The 22632-nt window shown below is 51.8% G+C and overlaps 2 protein-coding genes across 2 annotated transcripts; both read left to right on the forward strand.

The window, feature by feature from the left end:
• The first annotated feature begins 539 nt into the window (after nucleotides 1-539).
• Nucleotides 540-1490, forward strand: LOC142827343 (olfactory receptor 52B2-like). Its single transcript, XM_075922360.2, has one exon. The coding sequence runs from the start codon at nucleotides 540-542 to the stop codon at nucleotides 1488-1490; it is 951 nt and encodes a 316-aa protein (XP_075778475.2).
• A 10113-nt stretch (nucleotides 1491-11603) lies between these two features.
• Nucleotides 11604-12554, forward strand: LOC142827345 (olfactory receptor 52B2-like). The gene has a single exon (XM_075922374.2). It carries the CDS (start codon nucleotides 11604-11606, stop codon nucleotides 12552-12554), a length of 951 nt encoding a protein of 316 aa, XP_075778489.2.
• Nucleotides 12555-22632: the final 10078 nt, after the last annotated feature.

Consider the following 22632-nt stretch of genomic DNA (forward strand, 5'->3'; position numbering starts at 1 on the left):
CTGGGGCCGGTCCGGCCACCGCTGGGATCCTGGGACCAGTCCTGTGTCCCCAGGCTCTGAATTCATTAGTTTCCCTTTCTGCACCGAGGCACCTCTGAGTGGCCGCTGTGTTCGTGGGCTCTGCAGCTCCCCGGGGGGCTCAGCATCTCTCCATGGCAAAGTAGGGAGCAGGGCCAGAAATGGAGCAATAAATTATCCTGGTGCTCGAGTAACTAAAAGGTCCATAATAGCTTCCGGATGTGTTCCAGATCTGAGGGAGGCCGGCTTCACGGGCTGTGCTCTCTGAGACTCTCCGCCTGGCCCTGCCTGCTCTGTGGCTGGTTTGTCGAGTGGTCACCTCTGAGCTCGAAGCTCCTGACAGGTCCCTGTCACTGGCTCCAGCTCTGCCCTGCGCAGCTCTGAGTGCAGCTCTCGCAGCCGGGATGCAGGGAGTGAGTGGGAAGTGAGAAGTGAGTGTGAGGTAGCGGGATCCCAGCAGGCACTGACCTTGTCTCTGCTTCCAGCCGGGACCAGCACCCAAGCGGAGCCCTCAGCACCCCATGGCCGCGCCCAACAGCACAACGTTCAGTCACCTCAGCTTCGTCCTGGTCGGCATCCTGGGCCTGGAGCCCTGGCACCCCTGGATCTCCATCCCTTTCTCGCTGATGTACACGGCGGCTGTTCTGGGGAACTGTGGTCTCCTCCTGCTCATCGCCACCCAGAACAGGCTGCACGAGCCCATGTTCATTTTCCTCTCCATGCTGGCGGTGGCCGACTTACTGATATCCACCTGCACCGTGCCCAGCACGCTGGCCATCTTCTGGTTTGGACCCAAGGCCATTTCCTTCAGTGCCTGCCTCACCCAGGTGTTCTTTGTGCACTTTGTGTTTGTTGCTGAGTCAGCCGTCCTGCTGGCCATGGGGTTCGATCGGTACGTCGCCGTCTGCGATCCCCTGAGGTACACGACTGTCCTCACCAACGAGAAGATCGGGAAAATAGCCACGGCCATTGTCGTCAGAAGTTTTTGTATAATTGTTCCCCAAGTCTTTATGATCAAACGGCTGCCCTTCTGCGCAAGCAACGTCATCCAGCACTCCTACTGTGAGCACATCGCGGTGGCCAGGCTGGCCTGTGCGGACATCTCTCTCAATATCTGGTATGGCTTTGCAGTGCCTATTGTAACCCTTATGCTCGATGTTGTGTTTATCGCTGTGTCTTATGTGCTGATCCTCAGGGCTGTCTTCAAGCTACCCACCAAAGACGCCCGACACAAACCTCTCAGCACTTGCGGCTCCCACGTCTGTATCATTCTCTTATTTTACATCCCTGCCTTTTTCACTTTCCTAGCCCACCGCTTTGGCCCCAATATCCCTAAACACATTCACATCCTGCTGGCCGATCTCTACGTGGTCGTCCCCCCCATGCTAAACCCCATTCTTTACGGGATGAAAACCAAGCAGCTGCAGAAGCAAATAGGTTACCTGTTGTCTCTGAAGTGGAAATGGTGCTGAATCCAGTGCAATGTGACTTACTATCTGGCTTCTTCCACATGGCAAAGAGAGGGCCCCTTGGCTCCAAAACAGGGACGTTAACCAATTAACTCCATGTAGTAAAACAGACATTTTTGCTCCCAGGGAAGTTTCCCTGCAAATCCAGGGCCAAGGCTTAACGAAATCCACTTTAGTGCACCCAGCAAATTAAGGAGGCTTCATTAGTCTGAGAGGAAGGCCACAGGGGAGTTTTGTCCTTATGCTGCCCATTTTATGCCAGATGGACAGGCATTAAGAAGCTTATGCATGATGTGCAAGCTAACTCACCTTGCTGGCCATCAACTATCTCTGCATTCCATGGAGTGCTGCTGCCACATCACATAAACCAGAGACACTCCTCCGGTTAGAGAATGATTTTGGCCATTAGATATCTAGGCTCATAGGAGTAGCCAGGCTGGATAAGAGCTCTGGTCCATCTGATCCGTATCCTGTCTCTAGTAGCCAGTAGACCCCATGGAGGTTTTACACAGGTATCCCACTCAAGGGAAAGATTCTTCCTAAACCCCCACAGTTAGAGCTGGCTTGTCTGTGGAAGCAGGAAGGTTTCATTCCCTGCTACATATACACTTAACCCTCATTGCTATAAAAGTGTATACTCTCCTCTCCATTCATCTCCACTCTCTTCTGTACCCTGCTCACATTGTGCCCGGGAGTTCCAACATCTCATTGTGCTGTGCAAGAATAGTTGATGCTTTGCGCTGTGCTGCTAATCCTGCCCTCTTCCCAGTGCTGATATTTTACATGTGAAATCTCCTCCTGCCTAGCATGGATAGATCGCCTGGCATAAAGAACCCCACCTAGATAGAGAACTTTGGAAACGTAAGGCTTCTATTACTTGTTGTACCAGGTACTTGTCATGTCCGGGGAGCCTTTACTGAGTTTGCAGACCACAATGTTTCATGTATGTGCCTCTGTTGACTAAATTAACCACAACCCTCTTTTATCAAGAGCTCTGTGTCCTTCCATGTTGTACTACTATGGGAAACACGGCTCCTTTCGGCAGCATCTGGGACTACCGTGGACTGAACTAGTGGTTTTGCATTGAAATTGAGCTCATACATGTTGCCAGCATTGTAAGAGTACCAGTACATGACATTCTTCTGCACAGTCATCCACTGTCTTACACACATGGAATTCTGTTCGCCAGATGGTTTTTGTACAGCAGCGGATTGCCGCAGAACTGGGAAAGCCTGGAATATTTCAGCCATTTTGCTGTGATGTGACACTCCAAATTCTTTGAGAAAATGGGCATATGATCTGCCTGTGACAGAAATGAGATATGCTGTATGCCAGGTAACTCATGTGAAGTGTCATGGGAAAGGTTGTGATTTACTGAACGTGACAGTCCTATTTGTATGCCTGTCTCATTTCTGCATTTGAAGTGAGGCATTTTGACTACATATCATAGTGACTACTAATGGGAAGGGGTTAGGTTTAGAAGATAAAATAAAAAAAGAACACGTTAAAAAGTCATCTAGAAAGGTTAAATGCTTGCAAGTCACCAGGGCCTGATGAAATGCATCCTAGAATAGTGACGGAGAATGTTAATCCGAGGGTTCGGATGGGGGTCCAAAACCCCTAGCATATCAATTTCAGGAACCCTTCTTAAGCAACCAGCTTTATTCAGGAATGCATTCAAGGGCAAAAATCTCCAGGATACTCTCAGGAAAGTTTCACAACTTCCCAAGCAAAGGGAAATGTCTTTTGTACTATCTTACATGGTAATCACCCCTTTCCTACTGACCACCTATAGTTACACACATACACAGGTCATGCCCTCTGCACCAAATCCCCTCCAATCATTACTTACCCCATCACATTCCCTTCTTTGGCCTAACAACAGGTTCATAACAGTAAAACAGGTTTATACCAGTTTCACCTATGGCCAAGCATGAACCCGTTTCCAAAGACCAGGCTTAAAATCCAGGTCTCACAGAGGTCATACTAACAAATTAAATTTATCCTTAAATACCCAAGGAGCTGATAAAGGAGGTAGCTGAGCCTCTAGCTATCATCTTTGGAAAATCAAGGCAGACAGGAGAGATTCCAGAAGACTGGGAAAGGGCAAATCTAGTGCCCATTTATAAAAAGGGAAATAAGAACAACCCACGAAACTACAGACTTGTTAGTTTAACTTCTGTGCCAGGGAAGATAATGGAGTAAGTAATTAAGGAAATCATCTGTAAACACTTGGAAGGTGGCAAGCTGATAGGGAACAGCCAGCATTAGTTTGTAAAGAAGAAATCATGTCAAACCAATCTGATAGCTTTTTTGATAGGATAATGAGTCTTTTGGATAAGGGAGGAGCGGTGGGTGTGGTATAACTAGACTTTAGTAAGGCATTTGATAAGGTCTCGCATGATATTCTCATCAATAAACTAGGCAAATACAACTTAGATGGGGCTACTATAAGGTGGGTGTATAACTGGGTGGATAATCGTACTCAGAGAGTAGTTATTAATGGTTCTCAATACTGCTGAAAAGGAATAACAAGTGGGATTCAGCAGGGGTCTGTTTTGGGACCAGGTCCCTTCAATATCTTCATCAACAATTTTTATATTGGCATAGAAAATATGCTTATTAAGTTTGCAGATGATACCAAGCTGACAGGGGTTGCGACTGCTCTGGAGGATAGGGTCATAATTCAAAATGATCGGGATAAGTTGGAGAAATGGTCTGAATAAACAGGATGAGGTTTAATAAAGACAAATGCAAAGTGCTCCACTGAGGAAGGGACAATCAGTTTCAAACATACAGAATGGGAAGCGACTGTCTAGGAAGGAGTATGGCAGAAAGGGATCTAGGAGTTATACTGGACCACAAGCTGAATATGAGTCAGCAGTGTGATGCTGTTGCAAAAACAGCATTAAGAGGTGTATTGTGAGCAAGACACAAGACACGAGAAGTCATTCTTCCACTTTACTCTGCGCTGGTTAGGCCTCAGTTGGAGTATTGTATCCATTTCTGGGCACCACATTTCAAGAAAGATGTGGAGAAATTGGAGAGAGTCCAGAGAAGAGCAACAAGAATGATGAAAAGTCTAGAGAACATAACCTATGAAGGAAGGCTGCAAGAATTGGGTTTGTTTAGTTTAGAAGAGAGAAGACTGAGGGGGGACATGATAGCCGTTTTCAGGTATCTAAAAGGGTGTCATTAGGAGGAGGGAGAAAACTTGTTCATCTTGGCCTCTGAGGACAGAACAAGAAGCAATGAGCTTAAACTGCAGAAATGGAGGTTTAGGTTGGACATTAGGAAAAAATTCCTAACTGTCAGGGTGGTCAAGTACTGTTTTAATTGCTCAGGGAGGTTGTGGAATCTCCAGCATGGGAGATATTTAAGAGTAGGTTAGATAAATGTCTATCAGGGATGGTCTAGACAGTATTTGGTCCTGCCATGAGGGCAGGGGACTGGACTCGATGACCTCTCAAGGTCCCTTCCAGTCCTAGTATTCTCTGATTCTATGATTCTATTTGTAGTTCAGCTGTGCTACTTTGGGTATAAGCTGATACGATCATCCCTCTTGGATGGCTTCACTTTTCTTCGGTGATGTGGGGGCCATCAAACAAAGGGCTCCTGCCTTATGGAAAACCGATTTAAGGCAGCAGTGGAAGAAATCAAGGTCTTCAGTTTGGGTCTCTTCTGCCTCCCATCCAAAGCGAGAGTTGAGAAGAGCTGGGAAGAAAAGGATTGGAACTGAGGGCTATAGGGAAAAATATGAGAACTGAGAGGGAGAAATTCAATTGTCTGAATATTCCAGCACTTTAGTTGAAGTAGAATGGCAGGGGGCCAGGAGATCCAATGAAAACACAGTGTGGGCTGATGAATGGTAATCTTCCTCTTCATCTTGTGTGTCCAGAGAGAGACCCCAGAAGAAACGGTGAGGAGCTGGGGACCCACAAATTGAGAATCCAGTGGTGTCCACCCTTAGGCTGTGTCCAGACTCAGGGTTTTTTTCGAAAAAAGTAGCCTTAAATTAAATCGAAAGAATGCGGCTTTTCTTTCGACGGTTGTAAACCTAATTCCACAAGGAAGAACGCCTTCTTTCGAAAGTGCTCTTTCGAAAGAAGGCGTTCTTGAAAGCAAACAGGCTTGTTAGAAAGAGAGCATCCAGACTCACTGGGTGCTTTCTTTCGAAAAAGCGGCTTGCTTTTTCGAAATTCCGCGTGCAGTCTAGACGCTCTCTTTCGAAAGAGGCTTGCAGTCTAGACATAGCCTTAGGGAAAGACTAAGTCTAGAAAGTACAGGTATATGAGCAGAACAGGGACTGTTTTCTCAAATGCGATCAGATGATTGCGATCAGATGATGTCACCGCATATAACACACACCTCACAAGCAACACACACACATTCACCACACACAAACACACACACACACACTCACCACACATGTATACACACACACCACACACCAGATACAACACACACGTCACACCCACGCTTACCACACCCATACTGATATATCACACACACATTCCGGAAACAGACTCATAAACCACAAACACTCTCACCCTCCACACACACTACACACACACACACTCTCACACACACCACAAACATACCACAAACACTTCTATCATTCGCTTTCCTCTTTGAAAACTGCACACAGGATGACACATCAAGGAGAGCAGACCTGAGGGAAGATGCGAGAAAACCTTCCACCTGCCTGAGCCCTACAACACCAACCGGCTTTATTGGGTTCCCTTTTTCCCTGTCCTGAGACATCTGCCGACCGCTGCTGTGAACACGGAGAACATGGCACCGTGATCCCCTCTTACTTGTAGTGCCCGAGTTCAGTTCCCTGTGTGTTGGTTCTGGCTTCTTGCAACTGTTTCACTGTGACAACCGGATTTGGGTTGTATAGTATTAAATAAAGTTGTTCTTGTACCAGCCACCCTGCGTTATACTGAACTGACAACCGGTGACAGAGATACGGGGCAGGTGAAGAGGCTGAGGAGACCAAGTCCCTGACTAACAAAAGGAGGGGTATTACTGACTCTGACCACTAGGCCCCATTGTCTTCGGCAAAGGGAGGAGTGTCATTGACTCTGGCCACTGGGCTTCACTGCCCTGAGGGAAGGGGGTGTGTTTATTGACTGGCCACCCTCTCTCCTAGGGACAAGCTCTGGTTATTGCCCCTGAGCCGTGGGAACAGATACACACGTGGAGTTGAGCCCCCTTTGCCAGGCCTCAGGGCCTAACCCCTTGTCCTAAGGGGCGAGGGCCTTGCCACTCTGTGACAACACTCAGCCCCATCAGCAGCCCTGAGGCAGGAAGCATTGGGAGGAGGTGGGGAAGGAGTGGGGGCAGGCAGGGGTAGGGGAGGGTCAGAGCAGAGGGGGAAGAGGTGGGAGGAGTTGGGGTGAAATGGGAGGTAACTTTTGGCAGGCCGAGGGGCAGGAGGAGCTGGGACAGGGGGCAGTTTTGGCAGAAGTGGAATGTGGCCTTGGGTAGAGTGGAGGAGGAGCGATGGGGCAGGCATGAGATTGGAGGAAGGGATGGAGCGGGGGAAGAGCATGGGGCAGCACAGGGTTCAAGCATCTAGGAGTGTATGACAGGCGGCCCCCCTGGCTGTGAGGTGCCCCCTTTCATGCTCTGAGGTGCTGGCGCAGAGCCCCCCCGACTGGGATTGGTCGATCTGCCTCCTCCTTGAGCAGCTGCTATTTGACTCGGGCTGAGGTGGGCTTTGGGGTGTAGACTCTGGACAAGGGCTGAGAGGTTCAAGGGGTGGGAAGGGCTGTGCTGAGAGCTTTGGGGTTCAAGTGGGGGCTTGGAGTGAGGCAGGGTTGCAGGCGCAGGCTCTGGTCAGGGCATGCAGGAAGTAGCCATCCTGTCCCTCTCCCTGATGGGTGCTGGCCAGGGAGCTCCATGGGCTGCCCTCAATTAAAGGCACTGTCCCTGCAGCTCTTATTGGCTGAAGGGCCTCGTCAATGGGAGCTGCAGCCCCACCCCAGGGTGGGGGCAGCACACGGAGCCTGTGTCTTGGACCGGGACGTGCCAGCCACTTCCAGGGCCAGAGAGCCAGGGCATGGGGCCTGTCTTACCCCGCTGCATGGCTGGCTGCACTCTTGGTGGCCCAGCTAGTAGTGCTGACTGGAGCTGTCCAGGTCCCTCTCTCACCATATGTCCGCTCAGAAACCAGTCACCTGGCAACCTGGCAACCGTGGGGAAACGGTGACTGGGAGAGGGAAGGGTGACTGGGAGACACTGCAGATGGCCAGGTGGACAGGGAAGTGCTGACCAGGGTCCAGGCAGGTGGCCCATCCCCTTGCCCAGTTAGTGAGCAGCAGCCAGGAGATGGGGATGGGGAAGGGCTGGAGCGACCTAGGGTTGGACAGGAGGCAAAGCAGCTATGATGGGAGCTCAGACCCGCAATGGAAGGGTGCTGGGTGATGGGGCAGGACCGAGGGAGCTGGGGCCCTCCCCTTGTCTGGAAGTAGATACCCCCAACCCATCCACATTTTCCTGGGGGGACCCTCCTGTATCCCTTTGTCCTCACCCTGAGGTCCCAGCCACTGGCCAGGGCAGCCTGAAGCCCAGCCAGGGTGCCTGCGCAGTCGTGGGGTCTACATGGAGCCTCCACCTGCCTGTGGGTCAGTGCAATGAAATCAGCCCCCAGCCCGTGTCAGACTCTCAGCTGGTCTCAGGGGGTGGGTGGGAAGGGGGAGGATGTGGAACTCTGTGACAGCTCATCCCAGCTCGGCTCTCCCAGAACTTGGCTCTGGCCAGGGGCTGAGTCTTCAACCCCCAACGTAGCCACGCTAACAGCAGTTTTGGAGAGCGGTGGGTTGATTATCTTGGAGGGGGGGGGTGTTCAGGTGTAACCACCACCAGGTGGATTTGAACCTGGGCCCTCTGAAGCAGAGTACAGGAGCTGCTAGCCTCTGAGCTAAAAGCCAGCTGGCTCCCAGCCCACGCTGTAGAGGTCTCTTGATCTTAACTGTCGCATGGTCTAGGTGCCACTGCATGGTAACCACACTAGGTGTGTGGGTTACACTGGCAGGGAGCGGCGCTTGGCTACACCACAGGTTGGACACCCCCCAACTTTGGGGAATTAAGACCCTTCACGCTGGGGGATTCCATTGAACACAAGCGCGGGGCAGCTGCCCAACCTGCATAACAGGAAGCTGCAGGGGCGTTAGAATGGCAGAGCAGGGCGTCCCGGGACACCCCGCAGGAGACAAACAGGCTGCCCCTCATGATGCGGGACCTGGAAGGCGACAGGCTGGCCTGTGGGCCTGGCCCAGGCATTTGTCGAGCAGGAAGTATCCCCACACCCAAGACTACAGGCTGGAGTTGGAGGCTTAGAGGGTGAGTCCACCCCACAGGCTGGCTGGGTTCAGGACTGTGGTGACCCATTCACCACTGGGCTGCACACGGAGGAGGAGTTGGCACTAATCAGAGACAAAGCTGAGCAGGGCAGGGACAGGCACACAAATCCCCTGATCCCAGCCTGCCCCTGCCTGCGGCTGAGCTGGAAACTGCTCTGTGCCCAGGGCTCCCTGCTGGCTCCGACCCCGCTGGGACTCCCAGGCAGGCAGGATAAATGTCCCTGCCTCCGAGCCCCGGCCAGTGCAGTTCCTGACCCTGCAGCTCCCCACCTGGATCCCAGGCAGAGACTCCTCATCCCCAGCTGGGGCAGGAGCCCAGTGAGTGTTTTTGGGGGGGCTTTCTGAATGGCTGTCCCCCTGCTGAGAAAGGTGCCCTTGCATGTTATCAGTGGGATTTGACCCAGTCCAGGGCCGGGCAGAGGCACCAGCATTTCCTGACCCTGAGCCCCCAATGTCTCCGCTACGAAATGCGAATGAACGTCCGGGACACAGACACGGGGGCAGGGCTGGAGGGGGCAGAGAGAGCGGGTGCATGGACAGACGGGCAGAGACAGACGGAAGCTCTGTAGTTACTCTGTGCTGGGAGGGAAAGTGCAATTCTCATGGAGCAACCGAGGTCTCCACTCCCAAATCCTGCATCAAGACTGCCAGGAGCTGGGCCTGCCTTGGGGGTCTGGGAAAAGGCTGCCCAGGGACACAACTGAAGCAGTGAGAAGGGCTGGGGTGAGCGGCAGGGCTTCTGCAGGCAGGAGAAAGGCCCCAGGGACTTGGCGTCCAGGTACATAAGCAGGGAGATGCCTGGTGCCCAGGCAGGGTTTGCAATAGAACGTCCCTGCCTGGGGCACTCGGCCATTTCCAGACCTGGTGGATGGAGGAGCCCATGGGGGGCGAGGAGCATTTGTGCCGGAGGTTCCTGCTCAGCTGTTACCCTGGAGAGTCTCCCAGGTGTGTCCGAGCTGGGCCCGGCTGTGCCCCCAGGGAGCCCTCACTGACTAGCTGCTGGTCTTGGGCAGCGAGTTAAAACAGGAAAGTGCAACGTGCGGCTCCTTCTAACGGGGCTATCCAGCCTGGGTCCGAGTAGGGTCCATTTTGACCAGCCTGCCCCTGCACCCGGGAGCAGCACCAGGGCTACAAGGAAGAGCAGGAAACACCAGCAGGGGCATATGTGAGTGAATGTGACACGCAGTCATCAGCCATCGGTTGCAACGGGGAGTGGGAGGTTTTGTCTCTCTTCAGGGGCCTCCCTCTGGCGCTGGGAGGGGACCCGGCCTTCCTTGGGGCTGACACACAGGGAACTTTGCCGGGGGGGGGGGTGTAATAACATGAACATGGCCGGGGTTCCTTTGAGCCATTGCTCTAGGCTGAGCTGCGGAGGGAGTGTTCAGTGTGCAGGCTGCGTTGGAGAGAGGGCTACTCCAACCCTCTCTCCCCACCACAGCTTGGGGCCAGGTGATCTCATTTTCATGGCAGCTGCAGATCCAACAGGCACAGCTGGGAGAGCCGGGCATGTCCCCCACAGAGGCAAGTCCAGGATCATGTGCGTCCTGATTTACTCAGCCAAAATGAGGACGGGAGCAAAACATGTACTCTCCATCCTCCCGTCACAGAGCGGTACTTCCAGCAGTGATCCCATGTGGAGGAGGTATAGCTTCAGCCTCGCCTGCCCACGGCAAAGGAAGTGTGGGGCTGTGAGTCTTGGAGCAGGACCTGTCCTGAACGAGAGGTGGAGGCGCCTTTTCAAGTGAGTCTGTTGCTTTTCTGTTTGGTGTTCAGAGGAACAATCCCTTCTCGGGCACTTCCTGTTTTCTCCACATAGGAAACCATTGACCTTGCTGTAAGTAATGGGAAAAGGAATCTGCCTACCATATCTGGTGGTGCTGGCTCCACTCATTTTGGAGGAGCTCTTTGCCAGACAGACAGATGGACAGACACACCCTCTGAAATATATCATACAATATTATACTTTAGGGGGAACAGCCAATGATTCACATTTGCTAAATTTCCACGGGCTGTGCGAAGGGTTAGCAGGATAGATCCTGCTGCTGGCCAAGCAGAGCTGCAGAAAGATCAATGGGTGATGGACATGACAAGGACCCAGAGGTCCAGTGAACAGGAGCGCCCAGCGCGGAGGTGGGGCCAAATGCACTCGGGTGGCTCTATGGCCGGGGACTGTCCGAGGGCGCAGGGAGATTCTATCCCAGCCGTGTCTGGGGCCAGGCCAGCCACCGCTGGGATCCTGGGCCCAGTCCTGTGTCCCCAGGCTCTGAATCCATTAGTGCCCCTTTCTGCACTGAGGCACCTCTGAGTGGCCGCTGTGTTCGTGGGCTCTGCAGCTCCTCGGGGGGTTCAGCATCTCTCCATGGCAAAGTAGGGAGCAGGGCCAGAAATGGAGCAATAAATTATCCCGGTGCTCGAGTAACTGAAAGGTCCATAACAGCATCCGGATGTGTTCCAGAGCTGAGGGAGGCCGGCTTCACGGGCTGGGCTCTCTGAGACTCTCCACCCGGCCCTGCCTGCTCTGTGGCTGGTTTGTCGAGTGGTCACCTCTGAGCTCGAAGTTCCTGATAGGTCCCTGTCACCGGCTCCAGCTCTGCCCTACGCAGCTCTGAGTGCAGCTCTCGAAGCAGGGATGCAGGGAGTGAGTGGGAAGTGAGAAGTGAGTAGGAGGTAGCGGGATCCCAGCAAGCACTGACCTTGTCTCTGCTTCCAGCCGGGCCCGGCGCCCAAACGGAGCCCTAAGCGGCCCATGGCTGCACCCAACAGCACAACGTTCAGTCACCTCACCTTCGTCCTGGTCGGTATCCCGGGCCTGGAGCCCTGGCACCCCTGGATCTCCATCCCCTTCGCGCTGATGTACACGGCGGCTGTTCTGGGGAACTGTGGTCTCCTCCTGCTCATCGCCACCCAGCGCAGGCTGCATGAGCCCATGTTCATTTTCCTCTCCATGCTGGCGGTGGCCGATTTAATATTATCTACATCTACGGTGCCCAACATACTGGCCATCTTCTGGTTTGGACCCAAAGCCATTTCCTTCAGTTCCTGCCTCACCCAACTCTTCTTTTTACACTTTGGGGTTGCCGCCGAGTCCGCCATCTTGCTGGCTATGGGGTTCGATCGATACGTCGCTATCTGCAACCCCCTGAGGTACACGACTGTCCTCACCAAAAAGAAGATCGGGAAAATAGCCACAGCCATTGTCATCAGAAGCTTTTGTATAATTGTTCCCCAAGTCTTTCTGATCAAACGGCTGCCTTTCTGTGCAAGCAACGTCATCCCTCACTCCTACTGTGAGCACATAGGGGTGGCCAGGCTGGCCTGTGCGGACATCTCTCTCAATATATGGTATGGCTTGGCAGTGCCTATTGTAACTTTTATACTAGACGTTCTATTTATTATTGTGTCTTATGTGCTGATCCTCAGGGCTGTCTTCAAGTTGCCCACCAAAGACGCCCGACACAAACCTCTCAGCACTTGCGGCTCCCACGTCTGTATCATCCTCTTATTTTACATCCCTGCCTTTTTCACTTTCCTAACCCACCGCTTTGGCCACAATATCCCTAAACACATTCACATCCTGCTGGCCGATCTCTACGTGCTCGTCCCCCCCATGCTAAACCCCATTGTTTACGGGATGAAAACCAAGCAGCTGCAGAAGCAAATAGGTTACCTGTTGTCTCTGAAGTGGAAATGGTGCTGACTCCAGTGCAATGTGACTTACTAGCTGGCTTCTTCCACATGGCAAAGAGAGGGCCCCTTGGCTCCAAAACAGGGATGTTAACCCATTAACTCTATGTAGTAAAACAGACATTTTTGCTCCCAGGGAAGTTTCACTGCAAATCCAGGGCCAAGGCTTAACGAAATCCACTTTAGTGCACCCAGCAAATTAAGGAGGCTTCATTAGTCTGAGAGGAAGGCCACAGGGGAATTTTGTCCTTATGCTGCCCATTTTATGCCAGATGGACAGGCATAAAGAAGCTTATGCATGATGTGCAAGCTAACTCACCTTGCTGGCCATCAACTATCTCTGCATTCCATGGAGTGCTGCTGCCACATCACATAAACCAGAGACACCCCTTCGGTTAGAGAATGGTTTTGGCCGTTAGATATCTAGGGACATAGGAGTAGCCAGGCTGGATCAGAGCTCTGGTCCTTCTGATCCATATCCTGTCTCTAGTAGCCAGTAAACCCCATGGAGGTTTTACACAGGTATCCCACTCAAGGGAAAGATTCTTCCTAAACCCCCACATTTAGAGCTGGCTTGTCCATGGAAGCAGGAAGGTTTCATTCCCTGCTACATATACACTTAACCCTCATTGCTATAAAAGTGTATACTCTCCTCTCCGTTCATCTCCACTCTCTTCTGTACCCTGCTCACATTGTGCCCGGGAGTTCCAACATCTCATTGTGCTGTGCAAGAATAGTTGATGCTTTGCGCTGTGCTGCTAATCCTGCCCTCTTCCCAGTGCTGATATTTTACATGTGAAATCTCCTCCTGCCTAGCATGGATAGATCGCCTGGCATAAAGAACCCCACCTAGATAGAGAACGTTGGAAACGTAAGGCTTCTATTACTTGTTGTACCAGGTACTTGTCATGTCCGGGGAGCCTTTACTGAGTTTGCAGACCACAATGTTTCATGTATGTGCCTCTGTTGACTAAATTAACCACAACCCACTTTTATCAAGAGCTCTGTGTCCTTCCATGTTGTACTACTATGGGAAACACGGTTCCTTTCGGCAGCATCTGGGACTACCGTGGACTGAACTAGTGGTTTTGCATTGAAATTGAGCTCATACATGTTGCCAGCATTGTAAGAGTACCAGTACATGACATTCTTCTGCACAGTCATCCACTGTCTTACACACATGGAATTCTGTTCGCCAGATGGTTTTTGTACAGCAGCGGATTGCCGCAGAACTGGGAAAGCCTGGAACATTTCAGCCATTTTGCTGTGATGTGACACTCCAAATTCTTTGAGAAAATGGGCATATGATCTGCCTGTGACAGAAATGAGATATGCTGTATGCCAGGTAACTCATGTAAAGTGTCACGGGAAAGGTTGTGATTTACTGAACGTGACAGTCCTATTTGTATGCCTGTCTCATTTCTGCATTTGAAGTGAGGCATTTTGACTACATATCATAGTGAATACTAATGGGAAAGGGTTAGGTTTAGAAGATAAAATAAAAAAAGAACACGTTAAAAAGTCATCTAGAAAGGTTAAATGCTTTCAAGTCACCAGGGCCTGATGAAATGCATCCTAGAATAGTGACGGAGAATTTTAATCCGAGGGTTCGGATGGGGGTCCAAAACCCCTAGCATATCAATTTCAGGAACCCTTCTTAAGCAACCAGCTTTATTCAGGAATGCATTCAAGGGCAAAAATCTCCAGGATACTCTCAGGAAAGTTTCGCAACTTCCCAAGCAAAGGGAAATGTCTTTTGTACTATCTTACATGGTAATGTGGGAGAAAAAATCAAATAACTCCAATTGTGTCTAAAGGGGGGACTGTGCAGGAAATCAAAACTCTCTAAAAGAAAACTGCTGTAAGGGTTAAAAAGTTTTCCAGGCCTCTCTCCCTGTAACAGAGAGAATCAAATTAACTCTAATCAAAGACCCTTACAATGCCTATCTCAACTTCATGGATACTCCTAGTCTGTCACAATTTGTCATGTAAACCCTTATCTTTGTCACAGTTTGCCTTGTAGACTTCTCCACTCCACATTCTCATATGGCTTTGTGTACTGTAAAAACTTACTTCTAGCACTCCTGGGGGGAACAGAAGTCTCAGAGTACTTCTGCTGAGACTTTGATATGTTAAAGAAGAACAATCAACAACTGAACTGTCTAAGCATTCTGTATATAGGATACCTGAATCTGTCTCTCATTGCTGCTGCTTTCACTCTTGGAAGTGACAGCCTGCATGCATGTATCATAAAGTTTTCCCTTCTAGGTTTCTCTCCTGCCTCACTGATTTGACCTCCGGCCTCGGACCCTTCTGGGGGCTCTGTACCCCAGGGGAGCGAGATTTCCCCTTCAATTTGGTGTCAGAAGTGGGATGGCTTGGAACTCCAGTTGGAAAGGCTGATGACGGGGAATGGGAATGGACTACAGCGCGCATCTGGAGGGTAAGGGATCCATTTAAAATCCCCCAGTCCGCCTCGCTGTTCTCGTCACCAGCTGGACCGGCTGGCGGTAAGAGTCATCTTTTACTTAAATTTTTTTGTTAAGAGGCTTGAGGGAAATTTAAAACGAAAACACTGGGTATAGCTAAATAGGGGTTGGATTTTGTTGTTGTTGTTATTGTTGCTGACTGATTGGTGGCGAGTCCAAGCGCATGGTTTTGAGTGAGTGAAGTCCGGAGGGGGACCGCAGCCGCACCAGTGCTGTCAGTGTCACTGCACAGCTGCTGAAAGCAAGGGCGGTTTCCCCCGGCACATAAGGAGTGTGAGTGAAGCTGACAGTTTGTGTGGACTCCCACACTATCCTTGGAGAGGGTAGTGTTGCTGGACGCCTGTACTATCCTTGGAGAGGGTAGTGTTGCTGGATGCCTGTGCTATCCTTGGAGAGGGTAGTATTGTTGGGCTCCTGTGCTGTTCTTGGATAGGACAGTGCTAACATGGGTGAGATTGTTCCCTCAAGTCTGTCTCCGACTGAGGGAAAAGGTTTCTCACAGCCTGGGACTCCCTTGTCTCAGATGATCAGTCAGCTAGGTATTGCCTGCTGGTTTGAAACTAAGGAGACGTAAGGAATTATTGAGCATTTGGAATGGCTATACTCAGGGGAATTCCCAGAATAAATGGCAACTAGAACTTTGACTTACAAAAGCTTTCTTATTTTAGAGTTTTCCTCGAGGAAAAACATCCTAACCAGATGGAATATTGGTGCCTCTGGGAGGATGTGGCAGTAAAAAAAAGAATCAGAGCATTATGGCTAGCCAAAAAGGAATTCTATTGAAATAGCTGCAGCAAGAATTGGCTACTCTAAAGAAACAGTTTGATTCCCCAGATATGCCATCTGCACCCCCACCCCCTTTGGACCCTTGACAGCTGAACATTCTTTCCTGTTATCTCCCTGTTCTCCTGTAAACCTTATGGGACGTGACTTGTTGTGTAAATTGGGTGCAAACCTTCTCTGTAGAGAGGAAGGGATATTTGTTGACCTTCCGCCCTATCAGGCTTCAAATTTGATGGCATTACTACTCTCAGAGGAATCTGATGAGACCTCAGGATATACACCCCACCTGGACCTCTCAGATGTCCCAGAGACATTGTGGGAAGCCCATGTGAATGAAGTGGGGTTGCTAGCCTCTGCAACACCAGTGCAAATAACATACAGACACAACAAGCCTTTTCCAAGGGTAGCCCTGTATCTATTGTCTAGGGAGGCACAAGAGGGCATTAAGCCTGTAATCTCTTCCCTCTTTGAACAAGGGATACTTGTTTATACAACTTCACCATGTGATACACCTATACTACCTGTGAAAAAGCAAATCTATAGATTTGTAGAAGACCTAAGAGCCATTAATAAGTTTGTAATCCCTAGATTTCCAGTAGTACCTAACCTGGTTTTCTGTAATAGATTTATGTTCTGCCTTCTCTTCTATTCCAGTGCATAAGAATTCCCAATTTCTCTTTGCCTTTTCCTTTCAGAGTCATCAATTAACCTGGACATGTTTTTGTAAAGTTATTGTAAAAGCCCTACTCTGTTTTCTCAGTTTTTAAAAAGCTGACCTTAATTCTATCTCTCTTCCCTGCAGTTCTGTGTTAGTTCAGTATGTTGATGATGTGCTAATTGCTAGTAAAACTGAGGAAAGATGTAAAACTGATACCTCGTATGTGTTAAAGTGCCTTGCTACTAGCTACCTCTTTAAGTACTTGAAATCCATCTTTTGTAATTAATAAACATATTTCTGATTTCAGTGTCCATCTCATTCCACAGCTGGGTACGGCCCTACCGGAGTGTTGCTGGAGAAGGCTGAAGAGCCTGGTTCAGCAAGACAAGACTAAAGTATGCTCAGGCAGACAGAAAAGGCAGCTTAGTGGTATGTCAGCACATTTCAGAATATCCCACGGGGGCCCAACCCATCACACTCCCAACGGTGTTCATCGGGACCATCTATAAAGTTCTTTCCCTCAGTCAACAGGATGGGGTCTGCTCCAAACCCCAAAGCATGGGCAGTCCAGCTACAGCTCTGATGTGTCAGGATGAGTTTGCTAATGCCCATGAGCCCACCCTGGTCACAGGTACCTGGGACACAAAAGAAAATAACGGCATGAAGGAGATTCTGGGGTCCATGGATCTTCTGTCTCTAAGGACGGGTCATTGACAGTCAGGCTACGTCTAGACTGCAAGTCTCTTTCAAAAAAGAGCATCTAGACTATAACTATAGGACTATAATAGAGTTTAAAGAGAAGCTGGATAAATTCATGGAGGTTAGGTCCATAAAAGGCTATTAGCCAGGGGATAAAATGGTGTCCTTGGCCTCTGTTTGTCAGAGGCTGGAGAGGGATGGCAGGAGACAAATCGCTTGAACATTGTCTTCGGTCCACCCTCTCTGGGGCACCTGGTGCTGGCCACTGTCGGTAGACAGGATACTGGGCTAGATGGACCTTTGGTCTGACCCAGTACGGCCGTTCTTATGTTCTTATGTTCTATGTAACCAGTACTTTTGAAAATGCAAGCTGTTTTTTTTTTTGAAAGCGAGCACCCAGGCAGTCAGGATGCTCTCTATTGAAACAGCGCGGCTTGCATTACATAGCACCTTTCTTCCAAAAGAACACTTTCAAAAAAAGGTGTTATTCCTCCTAAAAAGAGGTTTTCCGCATTCGAAAAAACTCCCCCATTCTTTCAATTTACTTAAAAAAAACCGCGGTAGCAGTCTAAACTCCGGGGAAGTTTGTTTCAAAAAAGGCCACTGTTTTCGAACAATCCCTGTAGTCTAGACACACCCTCAGTGGGAGACACTGGCAGCCACGGAGCAGGAGTGGAAAGATTTCTTTCCCTCCCTGCCTCTGGCTCTGTGGTCAGTTCTCTGGTGAGTGGGCAGTGGCAGCCGCTGGAAAGTCAAAAGTCGCCCCCTTTCTTTGTCCTTCCTGAGGAAGGAATAGAGCCATGCTGGTTGGGGAGTGATCTGCGCGGGGGTGTTCTCCTGGTGGGCCTTCCCCCCCTTCTGCAAGGCTACCATTGCCCAGGGGAGGGCAAGGACCTTGTTTGTGTCCAACCTCTCCCGCTCATCCATCACCAGTCACGTTTGGACTCCCAATTTTATCACCATTTATTTCCTATTTGGATGCCGGTGCCCATGGCTCTGGACTCCACTATGGGCTGAGCACCAGCACAGTCTAGTGTCCTTAAGCGATGGATGCTGGACTCGCACAGGCCTCCTGCCTCACTGCACCGCATCTCAGCCCAGGGCCCGGACAACGGCCGAGTGACCTGCCCCTGGGTCAGTGGGGATGCGCATTCAACACACTGACCTTGTGGGACACAAAGAACCCCCCAGCCCAGCGCTCCGTCCGCTCACATGAGACTTAGGGTGAAACCCCTGCTCCAAGTCACACAGAGCTCACATTAACAGGTCTCCCACCGCCTTCTGTACTTTCCTGCTGGGTAATTCAGGCCTGGAAGCTCTTGCTAACCTGCCACTCTGTCCTGAGGTACCTGCCCAGCCCATGTGTCATGGGAACCAACACGTTCCAGTGGGAAATTTGTGTATGGCCCCCTGCCCGCTCCCCCTGAGAAACGTACCAGTGAGAGAACTTCTCTGACTGTAGGGGTAACTGGGGCGGGGAGGCACAAGGGGGACCCTGGGATCTGGTGAGTGTGTGTTTGGGGGGCGATAGAAAGACTAGCATTGTGGGAAGGTAGAGAGACCAGAAGTGTGTGTTTGTGGGGGGGGGGGGGAGGTAGAGAAATCAACAGAGTGGGTGTGAGCATGGGGAGTAGAGAGACTAGCAATGTGTGGAAGGTGGGAGGTAGAGCGATAAGCAGTGTAGGAGGCTAAAGAGATCATGTGTGTGTGTGTGTGTTGGGGGATAGAGAAACCAGCAGTGTATGTGTGGGGGGGAAGTAGAGAAACCATCTTAGGGTACGTCTACACTACAGCGCTAGTTCGAACTAACTTAGTTCGAATTAGTTAATTCGAACTAAGCTAGTTCGAACTAACGCATCTAGAACTAAAAACTAGTTCGAACTAGCGTTTTGCTAGTTCGAACTAGTAAGTCCACATTGAGTGGACTCTGAACAGGGCTTAATGATGGCCGGAAGCAGTGCCGGCAGGGCATAAAAGGAGGACTTAGAGCATGGAGATGCTGTCTCAGGCTAGCCGAGGGCTGCGCTTAAAGGGTCCCGACCCCCACCCCGGACACACAGTTCTAAGGGGTGCCCCGCTTGCAAAGAAGTTCTGGCTTGGAGTGCCCTGAGTGCCCACACTGGGCACATCACACCACTCGGCCATCAGCCCGGCTGCACTTGCCGCAGGCTGCCATCTGGGGAGAGGGAGTAATTGGGGGGCTGCAGGAGAGCTTCCACCCCCAGAAGCCCGCAGAGCCAGCCCAGTCCTCCCCATCGGGGGCTCGTACCCCATTCCTCCCTCACCTCCTTCCACTTGCCCTTCCCTAGCCCCCCTTCTTATTGATGTACAAAATAAAGATAACGTTTCTTCCAACATTGACTCTGTCTTTATTGAACAAAACTGGGGGAGACTGGGAAAAGGAGGTGGGAGAGGGGAAGAGAAAGGCTGGGAGAGGGGAGGGCAACTAACATGATCAGGGGTTGGGAACAGGTCCCAGATGAAGAGAGGCTACAGAGACTGGGACTGTTCAGCTTAGAAAAGAGGAGACGGAGGGGGGACAGGATAGAGGTCTCTAAAAGCAGGGGTTGGGTGGAGAGGGTGCATTCAGAAAAGTTCTTCCTGAGTTCCCATAAAGAAGGACTAGAGGACACCAAAGGAAAGGAATGGGTAGCAGGCTTGAAACTAGTAAGAGAAAGTTGTTGTTCTTGACAAAGCAAATAGTTAACCTGTGGAACTCCTTGCTGCAGGAGGCTGTGAAGGCTAGAACTAGAACAGAGTTGAAAGGGAAGTGAGATCAAGTCATGGAGGTTGGGTCCATGGAGTCCTATTAGCCAGAGGGTAGGAGTGGTATCCCTGCCCAAAGTTTGTGGAAGGCTGGAGAGGGATGGCACGAGACAAATGGCTTGGTCATTGTCTTCGGTCCATCCCCTCCAGGGTCCCTAGGGTTGGCCGCTGTTGGCAGACAGGCTACTGGGCTAGATGGACCTTTGGTCTGACCCAGTACGGCCATTGTAAGCTCAGGGCTCAGTGTCGGGGGTCTCAGTGGACCCCCTTGATTTTCATGCACACCTGGTCCTGGGTGGCCAGGCTGGCAGCTCTCCTGCCCTAGACGGCCACTTTCCTGTGCCTAGTGCGGAGATCGTGGACGAGGTCCACGATGTCCGCACTAGCCCAGGAAGGTGCCCGCCTCTTGCGGTCCAGGGCAAGCTCCCGGGAGCCGCCAGCCTGGTCCCGGCAAGAGGGGGTGGGCTGGGGGGCATCGGGTGGGTGGCTCTGTGCCGTGCCAGGTGCAGGGTCTGCTAGCTGGGTGCTGGCAGGCTTGCACCTGGCACGGGCACCGTAGCCAGCCCGTGCCCCTTTAAGGGGTCCGGGGCCGGGAGGGGGGCATAGAGTTTCCCTGGTGTTGGCCAGAGTGGCCACCAGGGAAACCTGGGGAGGGCTAGCCTCCCACTAGTTCGAACTAAAGGGCTACACAGCCCTTAGTTCGAACTGGCTAGTTCGAACTAGGCGTTAGTCCTCGTAAAATGAGGTTTACCTAGTTCGAACTAAGCGCTCCGCTAGTTCGATTCAAATTCGAACTAGCGGAGCGCTAGTGTAGCGCATAGGAAAGTTAGTTCGAACTAACGTCCGTTAGTTCGAACTAACTTTCTAGTGTAGACATACCCTTAGTGTGTGTGGGCATGGGAGGTAGAGAGAACATCAGTGTGTGGTAAGTTGAGGGTCAGTAACATGGAGTCAGCAGGCCTAAATAGAGACCTGTAACATGAAAACAGCAACAGGCCTGCAATCTAGTGAGCAAGGCTTTGGTCCAGGAACAGGAGCCAAGAAAGAGGCCCTGCTGATAACTGTGTAATTGTGTAAGTTAGGCAGAAAATGGAAGGACACAGGGAGGCACTGGGTACAGACTGTAAGCAAAGGGGAGTAACGGAACATCTTAAGGAATATCCTGGTACAAAGACTCCCTAAAAATTAATGCACAGGACCGGGTCAGAATTGACAGCATGAAGGAAAGTAAGTAAGTCCCCCTTCCATAAGGTGAGGGTGGTATCTAGGCAACAGAGGGTGGCAACCCTGTACTTAAAGAAGTGATGTAAGTTTTTTGTACCTGTCTAGAAAAGGACACCAAAAAGGGTGCTCTCCATCTATGTGTCTAGGGCAGGCGGCCCTCTTAGCTGTGAGGGGCCCCCAGTGCCCGTCTGTGCTCAGGCGCTGGCTCTCAGCCCCCCTACCCCGGATCAGACAATCTGCCGCCCCCTCCAGCGGCTACTGTTTGTCTCAGGGCCTCAGCCCACCCTGTCTTGAGCGGTGGCTGGTGCCGGCTGTCTGGGGTGGTGAGGGCGTGTCAGGTCCTTTCTGCTCTGTTCTCCTTCCAGCTGGCCCAGGCGTGTTCCCTGCAGCCTGTTCTCCCTGGACTGCCGGGTCTGAGCTCTAATGCCCCCAGCGAGCGCCTTGGTGAGAAGCCCAGGGGCAGTCGGAGGAGTCTCAACTTTTTGGATTCAGAAAACCAAACACCCTTGCCCCACCCAGACCCCGCCCCTTTCCAGAGACCCCGCCCCTGCCCACTGCTCCCTGTGTCCTCCCTCCTCCCTCCCTGCCCCCTATCACTTGCTCTCCCCCATCACTGACTGGCTCATGGTTACAGGGCAGAGGCTGGCTCAGGGCACTGGGGAGGGCCAGAGATCAGGACCCTGGGTTGTGGCTGGGGCCGAGGGGTTCAGGGGGTGGGATGGGCTCTGACTGAGGCAGGTTTGGGGTGCAGGCTCTGGACTGGGGCTGAGGAGTTCAGGGGGTGGGATGGGCTCTGACTGAGGCAGGTTTGGGGTGCAGGCTCTGGACTGGGGCTGAGGAGTTCAGGGGGTGGGAGGGGCTCTGGATGAGGCAGGTTTGGGGTGCAGGCTCTGGGCTGGGGCTGAGGGGTTCAGGGGTGCAGGCTCTGAGGTGGAGGGGGCTGAGGGGTTTGGGGTTCAAGTGGGGGCTTTGAGTGAGGCAGGGTGGCAGGCGCAGGCTCTGGTCAGGGCTCACAAGAAGCAGCCGCCCCGTCCCTCTGGCTACCAGGTGCAGGGGCAGCCGGGGGGGGGCTCCATGTGCTGCCCTCAACCGCAGGCACCGGCCCTGCAGCTCTTATTGGCTGAAGGGCCTTGTCAATGGGAGCTGCAGCATCACCCCAGGGTGGGGGCAGCGCACAGAGCCCCTGTGTCTAGGACCTGGACACACCTGACGCTTCTAGAGCCAGAGAGCCAGGGCAGGGGGCCTGCCTTACCCCGGTGCATTACTGGCTACATTCTTGGTGGCCCAGCTAGTGGTGCTGACTGGCGCTGTCCACGTCCCTTTCCCCCTGTGCGTCCAGTTGAAAGCTAGTCACCTGGCAACAGTGCAGGGACCAGTGACTCAGGAACACTGCAGACGGCCAGGTAGACAGGGCAGTGCTGGCCAAGGGACAGGCAGGTGGCCAATCCCCTCGCCTAGTTAGTGGGAAGCAG

Source organism: Pelodiscus sinensis, chromosome 1, assembly GCF_052426305.1.
Source record: "Pelodiscus sinensis isolate ZL-2025 chromosome 1, ASM5242630v1, whole genome shotgun sequence".
In the NCBI taxonomy this organism is placed as follows: domain Eukaryota; kingdom Metazoa; phylum Chordata; order Testudines; family Trionychidae; genus Pelodiscus; species Pelodiscus sinensis.

What these genes read in the sequence shown, in the direction of transcription:
- LOC142827343 (XM_075922360.2), top strand. Translation starts at nt 540, where the DNA reads ATGGCCGCGCCCAACAGCACAACGTTCAGTCACCTCAGCTTCGTCCTG.
- LOC142827345 (XM_075922374.2), top strand. Translation starts at nt 11,604, where the DNA reads ATGGCTGCACCCAACAGCACAACGTTCAGTCACCTCACCTTCGTCCTG.